Here is a 15,772-nt window from a genome sequence, read left to right as displayed (position 1 = left end):
GCCATCCCAAACCCTTAGAGCCCACGAATCGTGGCTTCACTCACAGGACGCGCAGAGTCACATGCGAGACTGAAATGTTGTTTGAAGCCACTACGTTCGGGCCAGGTTTCAAAGCAGCAACAGTATAAATGCCACGTTCACCAGAAGAAAGCTTCGTCTCACGAACCCGCGTGGAAGAACGCAGCGAGGGAATGCCGTTGGCTGGGCTGGGAGAGCACTGCTGGACCGGTCCTTGTCCCCGAGGGAGGGGCTGTGACTTCGACCGGGGAGCGCCTCCGCTTGAGCCTCTCTTTGGATGCTCGCTTGGTCCAGGAAATTCCAATCAAATCCCCTTCTCTGCTCAGATCCAGCCTCCCCCCAACACGTGTGTTTCACGCAGACCGTATTTTTTAAACAGAGTTTATTGTATTTAATACATTATAAAATTTGAAAAATTGTAGGAAAGCAGCAGACTCAAACTTGGAGCAACTCTAACAAGTAATAATTCTGGCCCCTTTGCAAAACCGATCGGTTTAAAAACAAAGTCATGTTCACATCCGTGAGGCAGACAAAAAGAGTGTGTGAGTTCTGTATAAACTACAGTGAAAATCCCATGGCTAACATCTTTCAAATGCAATGTGCTCAGCAGAGTTGTCCTGCAGTCCTGCCAGGCCCCTGTCTAAAGACAGACATGAAACCTTGAGATGCAAAGAGATGCCGGTCAAGGTGGGGTGGGTTTTATTTTTTCCATTTAAAAAAAGAAGAAGAGGAAGGCTGGAAGAAAGAAAAGGGAAACTGAACCCAGGGATGGCTGTTTGACACGGGGACTGTCAGGAGAGGTGTCCTCACCGGTCATGGCTTGTTTACTGGTCAGCAGGCCCCAGGGGCCTAGGACACTTCACGGCCATCACAGCACCGACTGTAGCCATCACCCTTCTTTTTGCATTTCCTACCTTTTGACATATATATATATATTTATATATTTTGTACACCTTGAGGATAGCACTATTCCAATTGTTCCCATAGGAATACAGGTGTGGTCTCTATTCGATATAAATGCGTCTTTTATTCGATTTTACGTCCAGGACTTGGTTTGCTGTCCCAACTGCACAGAAATGTCCCTTGTTCGTTTGCATGAACTCTTGTGTATGTTTTTGTGTCGTTGTGTTTGCATAAGAAACATGTTCACTCAGTCCAGAGGCTCCTGCTTTATCCGGATGACGGAGGAGACACGGGCTGTCCGTCTCAGTTCCCGTCGCAGGACGTATTCACTGAACTGGGACGAGTCCACTCCTCCCCCGCAGGAACCCACGATTTCAAATCCTCTGTGCTGCAACCTCTCCAGGACCTGCAAGAGGCCAAGAAGGGTATCCAGTTAAGGAGGAGCCAGGCCCCCTTGGCCACATCCTCCCCACCCCCACCCCCCACTGGTCTGTGGCAGAGGCTGCTGAGCACTGGCAGCTCTGCTCCATCTCATCCAGTCCCCAAGTCTCGGTGAGGGTCCCTCAGAGGGTCACGCTGCATTACAGGGCAGTAGGGAGGGGGCCAGGGAATTGCCGGGGACAAAGAGTGAACACGTTCGGCTGCTGCCCGAACCATCTGAAGTTGGAGTCCACTCCGAGGGGTGGGGGTCGGGCGATCTGCTTCTGCAAAACCGGTCATTGGAAACCCGAGGGAGCTCGGTGCTCCTCTGACACGCCGGGAAGCCGTGATTGGCAGGTGGGGCGATGGCAACGGGTTGGGGGGATCCCCGTGCGTCTAATACTGAGACCTGCCACTCTGTGCTTGCCGTGACATGCCTGCCGTAGTTACAACCACGCCGCAAAATGCGTGCGTATGTATGGCACCCCTTGAGAAGGGAGGACATGGAGACTCCTGGCCACGGAGTCACAGAATTGGGTTACCGACTCAGGGGTGTTTTTGTGTTTGGCCCCGAAGGAGGGGCCCGTGTGTTTTGGTTTTCCTCCAATATGCAACGTTAACTTCTCTCAAAGGAGAGGGCTCACATTCCCCAGCCGTTTTACAGCGGAAACAGGCTCGATGCGACAAGGCCATGGAAGAACCATGCTGCTTGAACCTGTTTCGCTGGTGCTGCGCTTGTACTCTCAGCCCCGCCACTGCTCGGTTTCTCAATACTGACCTCATCTCCAGGCGTTCTGCTTGGGAGATTCACACACATGTAACAGCAGCAGACACGCACTGCTAAAGCCAGCTGAGATTGACCTATAGGTTTGCAAGCCTGTGGCATGTGAAATCTACGGATCGCCTGGTTGTGTGGGCAGAGAGGCGAGAATGAACGCAATGGCTGTGTGTTAGAAAATGACCCAAGAGTGCGATCTTCAAACTTCTATAGACACAGGACACATAATCTGTTCTGTGAATTCTGGACTTCAGTGCCTAATGCCAACAAGGTTCCTGACTTCTTAGATGCAGCAAATAGTGCCTGCCACCCTAATTCACTGCCCCGTGGGGTTTGGGGGGCTGTAAAGCTTTACATAGACAAGCAGGCTCATCTTGCTCCCGAGGAGCAGCTGGTAGGTTTGAACCACTGGCCTTGTGGTTAGCAGCCCAGCACATAGGCCACGGCACCGCTAGAGTTCTGTTTCGCAACCCTTAGGCAAAAATACAGAAAATCGATCTAGAACATTCTGTTCCGAATTCAACAACTACTAGGCTTGCGAATGTTCCTGCTAGGACTTTGAATACAATGAAATTACTTCCCCCGGTATTCCAAGAGCAAGATGACTCAATTCCAACTTAAATAAAAGGCTTGGCATCATTTCTCTGTGGGTCATGAAATGAAAAGTTGACACATCACTTTTTCAGTATAGTCAAGAGCGAAGGGGGCTCCTTTGGCGTTTCATCATCAACTTTTATATGGAGTATAATCTACAATGACTTATTTAACTTTTATTATTTTAAACCATTTTATTGGGGGCTTTTTACAGTTCTTATAACCATCCATCCATTGTGTCAAGCACATTTGTACATATTTTGACATCCCTTTCCAAACATATTCTTTCTATTTGAACCCTTGGTATCAGGTCCTTAGTTTTTTCTCCCTCCCACCCTCACCCTTGATAATTTATAAATTATTATTTTCATATCTTCCAATGACTGCTGTCTCCTTTCACCCACGTTTCTATCGTTCGTCTTCCTGGGCGAGTGGCAGTTGTACGTTGACCATTGTGATCGGTTCCCCTTTTCTCCCCCCACCTTCCCCATATCCTCAAGGAATCGTTACTCTCATTATTGTTCCTGAGGGGTTTATCTGTCCTGGATCTGTGCGTCGAGAGCTCTTATCTGTTCCAGTATACATGCTCTGGTCTAGCTGGATTTGTAAGACAGAACTGGGGTCATGATAGAGGAAAGTTATATGTTTCATTGGTGCTATACTGCACCCTGACTGGCTCTTCCCTTCTTGTGACCCTTCTGTGAGGGGATGTCCAATTGTCTACAGAATGGCTTTGGGTCTCCACTCCACCTCCCCCCACCTCATTCTCATCGATATGATTGTTCTGGATCTTCTGATGACTGATACCTGATCCTGTCGACACCTCATGATCACACAGGCTGGTGTGCTTTTTCCATGTGGGTTTTGTACAAGGATTTTTATATGGAGTATAATCCACAACTGTTATGTGGAGCATAATCTGCAATTACTGTTATATGGCGTAGAATCTACAACTACTCTGCTAGGGAATGCAGCCGACTAATCCGGAAATCTATGCAGTCTACTGACCAGTCTCACCAACTTACTAGCTGAGACTGGGAAGCAAGAGAGTACGTGTGTTCAAAAGCTGAAAAAAGTTAAATGCCCCCCAAACAAAAACAAGCCCTCTGAGAACCAAGTGAACATCCTGCATGGCCGTGCTCGATCTGTCACTGCATTCAGCACACACAAATAGACCAGTCAGCGTGCAGAGAGAACTGAAAGAAACAAAAAAAACACACACCTGAGTTTCAAATCAAGGTGTACTTTGGTGGCAGGTAAACAAGGTGAAGGACAGCTGGCCACAAGGAGAACTCCCCAGCAGAGGCGGGACCTTCACCTGCCAGCAATCAGCAGCCCAGCTTGCTTGCACCTGCCACTGCACTGGCAAGCCTTCCTGGCCATGACTCGGAAATACAAAGAACCTAACTCCGACCACTCTCCTTTCCTTTCATTGTGGTGATAGCTACCTCCCTAATCTAAGCATCCCCTACGCCTCTTCCTCCCCCAGGGATCCGACATACATAATATGATAATTATCCAATCAGATCCAGTCGGCTTTTACCTTAAATGTGTCCAATGCTTATTCCAATGCACGGCCAATAGCATAAGCTTCTTGGCATATACCGCCTTGGCCATCACAAGACGCTTCAACGTGGTGATCATTGTAGTGAGCTAAAGCAGCTACACGTGGCTGAAGTTGTAGTCCCACGTCTATCTAGCTAACACAGTGGCTCTCAACCTTCCTAATGCTGTGGCCCTTTAATACAGTTCCTCATGTTGTGATGACCCCTAACTATAAAATTATTTTCGTTGTTGGCATTCCATGATGCTCACCTTCCGGACACTATCGCTAAAAAGAAAGTGGGTGCATAAGCAAATGTGAAGAAAGCTGATGGTGCCCGGCTATCTAGAGATAAAGCATCTGGGGTCTTAAAGGCTTGAAGTTAAATTAAACAAGCGGCCATCTAGCTGAGAAGCCACAGAGCCCACATAGGAGAAACACATCAACCTCTGTGATCATGAGGTGTTGAAGGTATCAGGCATCAAAGAACAAAAAATCATATTGTGAATGAGGGGGAGTGCAGAGTAGAGACCCAAAGCCCATTTGTAGGCAATTGGACATCCCTTTACAGAAGGGTTGTGGGGAGGAGACAAACTAGAAAGGATGGAGTGTAGCACCGATGAAACATACAACTTTCTTCTAGTTCTTTAATCTCCCCCCCTCCCCGGCCCACTATCATGATCCCAATTCTATCTTACAAATCAGGCTAGACCAGAGAATGTATGCTGGTAGAGATAGGAACAAGAAACACAGGGAATCCAGGACAGATAAACCCCTCAGGACCCGTGGTGAGTGTTGATACCGGGAGGGTGGAGTGAAGGTGGGGTAGAAAGGGGGAACCGATCACAAAGATCTACATGTAGCCCCCTCCCTGGGGGATGGCCAACAGAAAAGTGGGTGAATGTAGACCTCGGACAGTTTAAGATATGAAAAAATAATTTATAAATCAAAAAAATTGTTGCTACTTAACTGAATCAGGAGACCCTTATGAAAGGGTCATTCAACTCCCAAAGGGGTTGAGACCCACAGGTTGAGAACCAGTGAGCTAGCAGTTAACTCGTTTCGTAGTCAGGGGAGCATGGAGTGTGGAGCGTGGGCCCCAGCCATTGTGGCACCACAGTTACCCCATGAGGCAATGTCTACATCTGATCCGACTCAAAGCATCCAGGGAGTGTGTCAATCACGCCTATCTCAGAGTTACCCACAGGCCTGTGGGGTGGGGCCCTAGAAGACTGATGAAACGCCACCCTGGCTCCGAACACCCGGCCCCTCCCTCCCTCTCTGGAGGAAAGCCAGGGTAAGGGTATGTGTGGGGAGGGGTGAGGCTTTCAGGGCATTACAGGCCCCACCCAGTGCACTCACTGCCCAGGGGCTTTGCTGCGCACAACCTTAAGGGCGCCAGGCACACAGTGAAGCAAGCACATGGGCCCCCTGGGTCTGCGCAACTCAAAGCCAGGCCCCCACTTGTGTGAGGGTGGGCGCCTGCCACGAGCATGATGGAGCCAGGTGCTCTTTTCTGTCAGTTTCCTGCTGGTCTGCGCCTAGTTATCTGTTCAGTTGTTACAAGCAGTCACGGAGCAATATGGTATATTGGGTGCTTGCTCGGCTCTGGGCAGGTTTTGCTGGCAAAATATTGAATGAGATCATGGGTCCATTTCATTTCAAAAGGGCGGGGGTCAGGGGGTGGGGGTGGTACTCTTAGTCTGTTGGCTTCAAATAGCTTGATATTCCTAATAGGCAGAGCATGCTCCCGCCTCGTGGTCTTCAGCACTGCCAGTCCCTCTGCTGGAGGGACATGCCCCAGAGAAGCCTCCTCTCACTGCCTGGCAAACATTCATGTCTCTCTCAGTGTGCGACCCTCCCCCGGCCCTCCATGAAAACAGCGGTGGTTCTGGTCTGTATCCCCAGTGCAGTACCAACACCAGAACTTGGCACCCAGTAGGGGCTCAATTTGTATGTGTGGACAAAGTGAGGGGTGGGGGGAGTAGCATGGGGTGGGGTGTGTACATTCATCTGCCCAGCAGAAACCTCAATGCATGAGACGCTGCCAGCGCTTTGGTAGAAAGGTACTAGGCGAAGGAGGGCAAGGTCAAGTATTAAGACGGCCAACTCTCTACCTGGACGGAGTTGAGGTGACAGTATCCGTTCAGTGGGAATCTGATGACGTGTGTTGAGTCGTGGTTCCAGCCTGCGTTGACCGAGTTGCACATCACGTCGCCGATCTCAGGGAACACTTCTTCTATCAAGGACTTGTCGCCACTGAGCGTGATCCTCTCGCCAAGATCGGGGGCTACGCGCACCACCAGGCACTCACAGGGCCTGGAAAAGCGACCAGTTTCTCTGTCCTGCTTCCATCTTTCCATCTCCAACAACATCGGCTGAAGCTGAAAGTATTTTGCTTCTTCATATAACAAAGTGTAGTCCTGGGGAGGGAACAGATATCGCACAGTACAAACGCAAACATGAGGGGCTGCAAGTGATCACTGCCCCCCACCCCCGAGTTCGAGAATCTGAAGGTGGATGCAGCATTTTCATTCGTGCCCCGTTTGCAAGGACTAAGGTCATCCGCGTGCACGTATGCGGTGAGACTCTGGGACCATTGCTAATGACTAGGCAGCCCGCTCCTCACCGAAGCGCTTCACGTGAGTGAAGTTCAGGCCTGCACCTCTCACTAAGGCCCAACGAGTTGAGACCATTAATATCACCATTTTGCAGATGAGAAAACTGGGATGTGAAAGGATGGACTCAAGATTGTGTCCCCTTTAGTAGAAAAATGCCTTCGGGGCCTTTAACATGTGACTGCCGGTGAGAAGCCGATTCAGGTCCTCTCTGATGGGCCTTGGTGCCCTGTGACGGATGGTCACCGGGTGTGCTGTGCGTGACCAGGGCAGCTGTGGGAAACCACCAGCCCCTCCAGGGAGAGCGAGGCGGCTCTTTACTCCTTCAGAAAGCCACAGAGGCAGCTCTACTCCATCCCGGAGGGGGGGTGTGCCAGGGGTCAGAATTGACTCAATGGTCGTGAGTGTTTGTTCAGAAGAGACCCATGGATATGCCGAGCCCCACTGTCAAAGGTGCACCCGTCAGCAGTGTGGATCCCAGAGTGTCTTAGAGGAGGGTGTGGGGAGTCTGGTTGAGTCAGCTGTGGGCGGAGGTCCGAGAGCAGCCATGCCCGCTTCTACTGAAGCATGTGTGCTTATCTGACGTGGTTTGGGGACGACTGTGGGAGATCTGGGAAGCGCCCCCAGGAACCATCTATTGAGGCCGCTATCTATCTAAACGGAGAGCAGTCGTCAGCACTAGGTCTTGACATCAGTCAGATAAAAGTACAGAGAAGGAAACCGATTCCTTTCTTGAAAGCGAAACCAGCCACTTCATAGGCATCTGCTGCTGGTTCCTTTTACTCTGGTCTTAAAAAAGCCCCCAAACTATTGAATGAAAGCAAGCACCAAACACACAAGTATTAAACGGAGCACAAGCGATTGAACAGGAAGACAAAAGAGAATGAGGGGGAGGCAGGATTTTAAGAACAATGTTAACAAGCGAGTCAATATTATGTCTACACGTAGCTATGGCCACAATCGCTTTCTGGGTGTGAGATAGTGGATACTTGTCCAGACTTGCTGACTACGAACGTGCTAAGCAACTGACACAGGCCTCCCTCGATCCCTCCCCAGGCTGGTGCTGGTGACGTTGCCTCCTTGCCTGCGGGAGAGCGAAGGTAAGCACACAGTCAAGTGCTGCCAGGGGGCTCTGCTGTGGCCTGGAGTGTGAGGAGAGGAGAGGAGAGGAGAGGAGAGGAGAGGAGGCGACCTCTGTTTGAAGTTTACACATTATTCTTTTGCTTTCAAATCCAGCAGCAGCATTTACCCAGCACCTCCAGAGACAACCGCGTGGAGAGGCGAGTGGGGCTCTCGAGGGTGCTCCCTGGGGCATTTGCTTTGCTGCTGAAAAACGTGGAGATGCTCATCTGGCAATATTTCTCTCAGCAGAAGAGGCTGCTGCCTTATTCTGTCCCTCTTGTGGCCAACCGCTTCATTAAGTCTTGGCTCTCTACGGTGAGGTACCACATCCAGTGCACGCGCTTCCAGCTTCTTAACCCTCCTGCTCTGCAAGGGGATACTGCTTGGTTTTAAGGACGTGAGCCACTGGAACTGAGATGTGGTCACTCCGAGAGCACAGTAGAACCGGGGCTGCCTAGCTGGACCTGAGGGGGCAGGAGGGAGACGGGGTGCAGGCTTCCAGGGGAGACCCTACTGCAGTGGCCTTGTTACCTTGCCAAACATCAACTGTGATACACAGAATGATCACATAAGCGAGCTCATGGAAGTTCCAAACAGTGCTGAGAAATGACACAGGCAACAAAAGCAACAACTTCTACGCCTGCTTTCTATTGTCTCGTGGGATTTAATGAGAGAACTCAGCCGAAAAGAGACTATTTTCACCTCCAGGGAAAATATACCTTGTCATCTTAGAGCTATCAAGTCTCCCACTGTTAGGGTGCAGGTCCAGAGTGGTCTTCTTGACCAACTTCCCCTGTGGAGACCCCTTTCAATCCTGCTGGATGGTGACCCTTCAGACTGAATGTGTCCGGTGACCAGGAAGTTACGAACTCAAGGGCACCACGTTCACTGTGTCGGCAGCTCTGATCTGATCGTTGTAAATGTCTTTGTCAGAATGACCTGAATCTTCCAGGAACGCCAGCTGATGTGTTCTCGCTTTGCCCTCTGGCGCTGCAGTAATTTTAATTCATCTTTGACATGGTTGCCCTTCATATGTTCGAAGACAACCATTGGGTCTTAACAGTTTTCAAACGAAAATACTCAATCTTTTCAGTTCTTTCTCATTCCATACGGCATTCTAGCTCGTCAATATCTGCTGTCCATTTGACTTGGTCAATGGGCTTTTTAGAACCCCCAACTGACCTCACTATTTCAGACATAAGCTATCTGGTGCACTGTAGGACCTCTTTTCAGCTGTACTCTCTGTCACCGTGAATATAACCATATTTTCTCCCTACTAATTCTGTGATAATTATCATTAATTTCATGGCTTAAAACACCAAACCCTTATTTGCTTATAGTTCTGAAGGTCAGACGTCTAAAAGGGGCTGGCAGCGATGCGTTCCTTTTTGAGATTCTAGGAGGGAATCTGTTTTCTTGCCCTTTCCAGCTTCCAGAGGCTGACCACATTCCTTGGCTTGTGGCCTCATCACTGTACCTTACTTCATCTCTAACTCTGACTCTCCTGCCTCCATCTTTCACTTATAAGGAGCCCTGTGATTATACTGAGACCACTGGATAATCCAACATCATCTCCCCATCTCAGAATTCGTAACTCTATGCCAGCTGTAGAGTTTCCTTTGCCATCTGAAGTAACAGATAAAGTTCTGGATCTTAGGATGTGAACATCTTTTGAGAACTATCACTCTACCTACCACACAGGAAAATGGTCATAGGCTTTTCCAGTACACCACTGGTTGACATTTTGCCTAGATCAATATGAGGGTATTTGAAAAATGCATGGGAAATGTGTATTATGAAAAATATGCATGGATCTGAAAAAATGTTTATTCTAAAACAAACTTGTATTAACTTGTTATGATATTTCTGAGCAAGCTATAGTTTGAGGTACTAAGAAGGATAAGACATCCGTTTGAAAAGAGGTCCCATCAGAGCAACACAAATTGTGCTAAAATTGAAGCATGAGCAAACATCAAATGTATGGTGAAACTTGGGTGGAAAATGGTGAAATCAATGAGGAGTTACAAAAGTTTATGGGGACCGTGCCCCAGAGAAATCAGTAGTTCATAAACGGATCGATTAATTTAAGAAGGAACCAAACGATGTTGAGCAGAAAATCATAGACAACTCAATTAGTCCAGCTTATACAATTCTGACTGAAAAAATAAAGTTGAGCAACCTTTCCAATCACTGGGTGCCCAAACAGCTGTGCACAGGTGAGCAGACAGAAGAAGAGCTTTCGATGGAAGTAGTATGCTTGTGGGACCAAGATTTTAAAGACTCGTAAAAGGAAATGAAGCGTGGCTTTCCCAGTGTGATCTCAAAGACAAAGTACAATCAAGGCAATGGCTACCAAGTGGTGGAAGTGGGCCCAGTCAAAAACAAAAGCAGATCTGTCAAGAGCGAAGGTCGTGGGAAAAGTTTTGGGAGATGCTTAAGGCATTTTGCTTGTTGATTTTTCTGGAGGGCCAAGGAACGATAATGTCGGCTTACTCTGAGGTTGTTTTGAGAAAGCTAGCCAAAGTTTTAACAGAAAACTTCCTGGGAAAGCTTCATCTACGAGAGAGCCCTTCTCCACCTCTCCCAATGCTCCTGCTCCCTCCTCCTATCAAATAAGTGCAATTTTGTGAGTGTTTGTGGGAAACTTGAAGCAATACATTGTCTGGTCCTGATTTACTTCCTCCTGACTTTTTCTCCCCTAATTGTAAAAAATACTTAAAGGGCACCCATCTTTCTTCAGTTGATAAGTTATGAGAGACTCCATTGACATGGTTAGATTCCAAGGACTGCAGTTCTTTAGGGGGGTGGACTAAAGAGCTGGTATCATTGCTTACAGAGGGACTCCTGAACTTAATGGAGCTGGTGTTGAGAAACAAAGTTTACATTTTATATTTCTATTATCTTTTAATTCCGTTTTTTTTCCCGGGAACTTTTTGAAGTCCTCTCATGGGCAGATAGCTGCCTTCAAGGTGCCTTCCATTATGACGAGCCGATGTGCAATAGAATGATGTGCCGCCAGCCTCGCAGCAGCGTAACTGCAGTGCGTTCGAGCCCAGGCTCGCTGCTGTTGCTCCAGCCCATGTCTCCCTTTCCCTTGATGACTTCCATGTCATCAAACAGCGTCATCTCACAGTGATGGTGGTGTGCTCCAAGCCCTTGCTGCACAGTGCTCATCTGGATGTAGTTCACTATGCCTTTCCCCCAAGTCTGTTTTAGTCTGGAGGCTCTGAGATGGTTACAAAGTTTATTGTGCCAACCTGGCCAATAAAAACATGTGCAGAGACAAAAATATGTTACTTGAAAGGCAGAAAGATAAATGGCTCAGTGAGCCTTGCCTTTCTAGTTCTCGGGTCTCTTGTTTTCTGATGGTTGGACCAGGGTGCAGCTGCCTTAGCCAGTTTCCGGCTGGTAAGGCTCACTTCCTGCCAGACGTCCCTGAGGAAAAGCTGCATGGACCTGCCCCAATGCAGCCTTAGGTGCTGGAGCAGCCATGTGGAGACCCCTGCCAGAGCTGAGATGCTGACATGTTCACTGATTCGGCTTTTCTCCTGCAGTCAGCATCACTGTGTGTGTTTTGTGGGATGGAGGAGGATTTTGTGGACTGGTGTTGGACGTATGGGCTAATGTGCCACTTATGGGATTGGGCAGCACTGGGTTGGGGCGTTTTCTTGATGTGCACTTACCCTTCATACAAACTCTCTCTGATACACATGAGTTTCTGTGGACTTGTTTCTGTAATGTGCCCAGAGTAGCAAGGCTCTGCTGAAACTCGCTCACCACGGACGACCCTGCCGGGATTTGAAACAGTGGTGGCGCAACCACCAGCTTCACGGCAATGCGCAGGCCGCCACAGTGTGACCTGTGGCCAGAGGGGTGATGGACGCTTGGCTTGGCCTGCACGCAAATTCTTATTACCCTTTTCATAACAAATGCTATTGAACTCGCTTTCTCCCTCATTCAGCTTTTGGGAAAAATAATTTTTAAAAACTTCATTATAAACTAGCTCCCTTATATTGTATACGTGTGCTGGACTGTTTGAATGAATGGAGAACATTTGGATTCTCCTATCTAGGGCCCCTTTTCTGGGTCATTTGCAAATGGGACGAGCTAGGTGTTATGTGTCTGGATGCGAGAGTGCGTCTCAGTGCTGAGAGCACAGGGCTGTGTGGGGGCCCCTCCGTCAGGCTGAGGCTCATCACAGCTGAAGAGTCTCGATTTTGGCTCTTCCTGCATTTTGAGAAACCTGTAGTTCTAAGCGCATCCAGTTTACAGCTGTGGCTCTTGGTAGGTATTGTGATGACATACTGTGTGTTGGGGAACGAAAGGAGCCCTGGGGGTCTAGTGAGTTGCGTTCTGGGCTAGGCTGTACTGTGAGGTACTTATGGATCTTCTAGTCAGGAGCAGTGTTTGTTATTCCCACCAAATGACTTTTCCTTGATGGGTCTGGCAAGAAGGTGGAGGAAGGCTACTGATTCTATTACACGATTGCCATCTGCTGAGTGTACAGTGAGCCATCTCAGAAGCAGGGGCTGAGAAAGAGAGAAGAGCCCGAGTGGAAGCAGCAGCAGAACCAGAAGCCAGAGCGGTGGGTTTCCCGGCTCACAGAGCAAGGAACGTGCTCTTGGGCAGGAGGCTGACGTGTGGGGTAGGGTGCACTTAAAATATGCAGCTAGGTTTCCTGACCCACAGAGTTGGAGTGGTATGACCTTGGGGCATTAATAGGCAGTCCTAAAAGTGCTTCATAACACTGCCCAAGCAGGTCAGAAGTCCGGCCAAGCGGCTGAGTGCCAAAGGGAGACCTGTCTGCAGAAGAGAGGAGATTGTTCTCACTGAATCACTGAAGCCTGCATTTCTCACATGCGCTGTAACCTGCTAACTTCCCTAATAAACCCCACAATCATGAGTACCCCCCCCCAAACCAAAACAAACTGAAAAAAGCTCTGGTGGGTGGAGCTTTCGTAGTATGTATTTTCCCGCCAGGCGAGCAAGAATGGACCTGCAGATTTGACAAGTGTATTAAGTGTAATGGAGAGTACTAAATACATTGCTTTGACAAAAAATACCCTTTTTTTGGGGGGGTACCCCTTCATATCTGTCAGTTCTGTGTGGCTATGGCAATGAGTGATCAAACCCCACTGAAGTCAGAGTGCTGTACTGTGGAAATAGAGCAGTCGGTGGTTCAAACTCACCAGCTGCTCCGGAGGAGACTGATGAGGCTGTAAAGACTTATTGCCTTGAAAACTCCAAGGAACAGTTCTGTGCCATCCGACAGGGTCACTAGGCATCAGAACTGACTGGATGCCACTGGTTGGACTTTGCTTTCAAGTTAGTAAGGGGAAGTAGCAACGTGGGAGAGGTGCACGTCTTTGGGGCTCTTTACCTTTAAAACGAGGGACTCACTTCCATTAGCGTTGCTTCCAAGCCCGTTATACATGTTGCCTGTATGACCAGTGCCCTGGTCTGGCTGTTATCTTAGCCCCAAAGTACGGAGGGCAGTTGGCAGGATTTAGGATTCCAAGTCCCCTCTGTGCTGACTTACTACCCTCACCACGCTCTTTGATTAGACACCCTCTGCGTGTCTAAGAACCCCCTCTGAAGTCTGCCCATGTACTGACGGGCACGGGCGGCTGTCACACAGATTCTGCACTTCTGGAAACCACATTCCTCGAATCCATCTTACCTGCTCTTTCTCGAAGAGGAGAAGGGAACATGTGGTCCTGTCTAGACTGTTGGCACTTCTTGGTGATTCCTCAAGGATACTGAGGATGTTCCTTTAAAGGCCTAAAAGCCACCCTGAGAGCCCCAATCACCAAGGCAATCTGCACTCTGCAGAGGGGGCCCAGGGGGCCATTCCTTGAACAACCTGAAGCAGGAAGTGCTCTTTCACTCTCATGTCACTATTTGGGTGGTTTCTTCCTGAGCCCAGCTGGTCCCCCTGGGTCCCTGGGGAGAGGCGCTCTCTGTGCGCTCTGACCCGGCAACCAGGAGGCTCCTTTGTGCTGCATAGCTGGGCTCAGGCTGGCCATTTGTTTTCCTGGCAGGCTCCTTGATGATTTGTCTGCTCACACTCCCTAACACGGCTTCCAGGCTCAGCTCATCAGAAAACTGCCCGCGGAGCCAAGTCTGTTGGTTGCTTTCTTTTTCTTCCTTAATCAGGACCAGGGAATTTTATTACTTAAATCTCATGCTTACATTTCTTTATTTTTAAAATCTTCTGGTGTGTGTTCATTCCCCTCTTGGCTCTGCAAGTTCTGGGATCTTCTTTCCTTGAGCTTTATCTGACCTGGCCCACTGTTCTGGTCTCATTTACAAACTCGAGATGAGAGAACTCGGTGTCTGGTTTCCAAGGGACTAGTAATTGCCTTCAGATGAGGCCGATTCTGACCGGTGAGGATGACCCTCCTAGTGTCAGAGCGGACCTGCGAATCACAGGGCTTTTTCAGAAAGGGATCACCAGGCCTTTCTTTAGAGGCGCTTCTGAATGGACTTGCACCTCCCATTTTTCTTTCTTTTGGCAGTTAGCATCTTAAGTCTCTGGACTCCCAGGGCCTCTGTGGGGGGAGCACGGCTACATCCCCGGCCATACTCTCAGAAGGCCCCGGAGTGCCCACAATTTGGGTCTTTGGCACTGCCCTGGGATTTCCCAGGATTTTCTCTGAGATAAACTAATGTCCTTTCCATAAATACTCTGTTACGAGCCAAAATCAACTCGATGGCAGTGTGTTGGGTTTTGTTTTTTCTTTCCTTCTTGCTGTAAGATGGAGCATTTTGACCCCATGGAATATTTGGTAATGTCTGGAGCTATTTTTGATCGGCACAACCAGGAAGGGGGGCATGCTCTTGGTTTCTAGTGAGTACTGGCGAGGGCTGCTGCCACTGAACATCTTAACAATGCACAGGACTGCCCCGGCAGCAGGATGATTAGCCTAAACCATTGGTAGTGTTGAGATCGGGAAACTGAGCTAGACAGAAGTAGTTTGGTTGCAACTAAGTTATAGGTAACTCACCTTGGTCCAGTGGGTAATCCTAAACATTCAAGGTGGTTCAACTATCTGTGTTTTCTAAGGTGATATATTATGAAGTATACAACACCAATGGAGAGGTCTTCCAGCCAGAGTGTTTCAGTTTAAGAGATAACATCAAGCCTTAAGATATAACTTTTGGTGTATAGAGGAAGTGAAGGGGTTAGATCAATAAGCTAAACTACATATGACAAAGCCAAGTGGCAGGACATTCTGTAGGTCAACCAGCGTATCTCCTTAGCAACTCAGTATGCTAGAAGAAGGGACCATGCGTGATACCGAGAGATATAAGGACATCAGGCCTTCAAACCAGGCTTAGGGAAAAACAATATAACAAGGTTGCACCTTAGAAGCTAAGATCGTGCAAATGACTTGCTCACTGTGGGCGTAGCATTTGAAAAGACAAAGGGCTAGGAAAGGCCATCAATGGGATGGACTGACATGACACCGTGGCCACACCAAGGTATTCAAACCTCCCCATGCCCAGGAAGATGGCAGGGGCCTGGGAAACACTTGATTCTGTTGTACAGTATAATCTGCGAAAGGCAAGACCTGTGGAGGGCAGAGACCTGTCAGAGAAGGAAAATCCAAATACTGCCCACTAAAATCAATGGCAGAAAGGTGGTGAGGCTGTACCCTGTCAAAGGGGGAAAACTTGCCAGACCTAGAACAAACAAGGCAGTCCTCCCGAGTTCTAGCTTCAACAGGTTTCACAGTATGCAGGGTCACCATGGGTCAGAGCTGAGTCAGCACT

The 15,772-nt window shown here is 48.8% G+C and overlaps 1 protein-coding gene across 2 annotated transcripts in view; it reads right to left on the bottom strand.

Moving 5' to 3' along the window:
- Positions 1-385: 385 nt before the first annotated feature.
- KCTD1 (potassium channel tetramerization domain containing 1) overlaps positions 386-15,772 on the bottom strand; it is a 132,297-nt gene continuing 116,910 nt past the window's right edge. For both annotated transcript variants that reach the window (XM_075533102.1, XM_075533101.1), the window contains exons 4-5: positions 6,374-6,679; positions 386-1,327 (exon numbers count right to left, since the gene is read on the bottom strand). In XM_075533102.1, coding sequence (XP_075389217.1) covers positions 1,169-1,327; positions 6,374-6,679 — 465 coding nt within the window. In that variant the 3' untranslated portion in view covers positions 386-1,168. The remainder of the gene's footprint in view (positions 1,328-6,373; positions 6,680-15,772) is intronic.

The sequence above is a fragment of the Tenrec ecaudatus genome, chromosome 15 (genome assembly GCF_050624435.1).
Source record: "Tenrec ecaudatus isolate mTenEca1 chromosome 15, mTenEca1.hap1, whole genome shotgun sequence".
Classification (NCBI taxonomy): Eukaryota; Metazoa; Chordata; class Mammalia; order Afrosoricida; family Tenrecidae; genus Tenrec; species Tenrec ecaudatus.
Note: the sequence above shows the minus strand (reverse complement) of the source record. Positions and strands in the feature narration are given on the sequence as shown.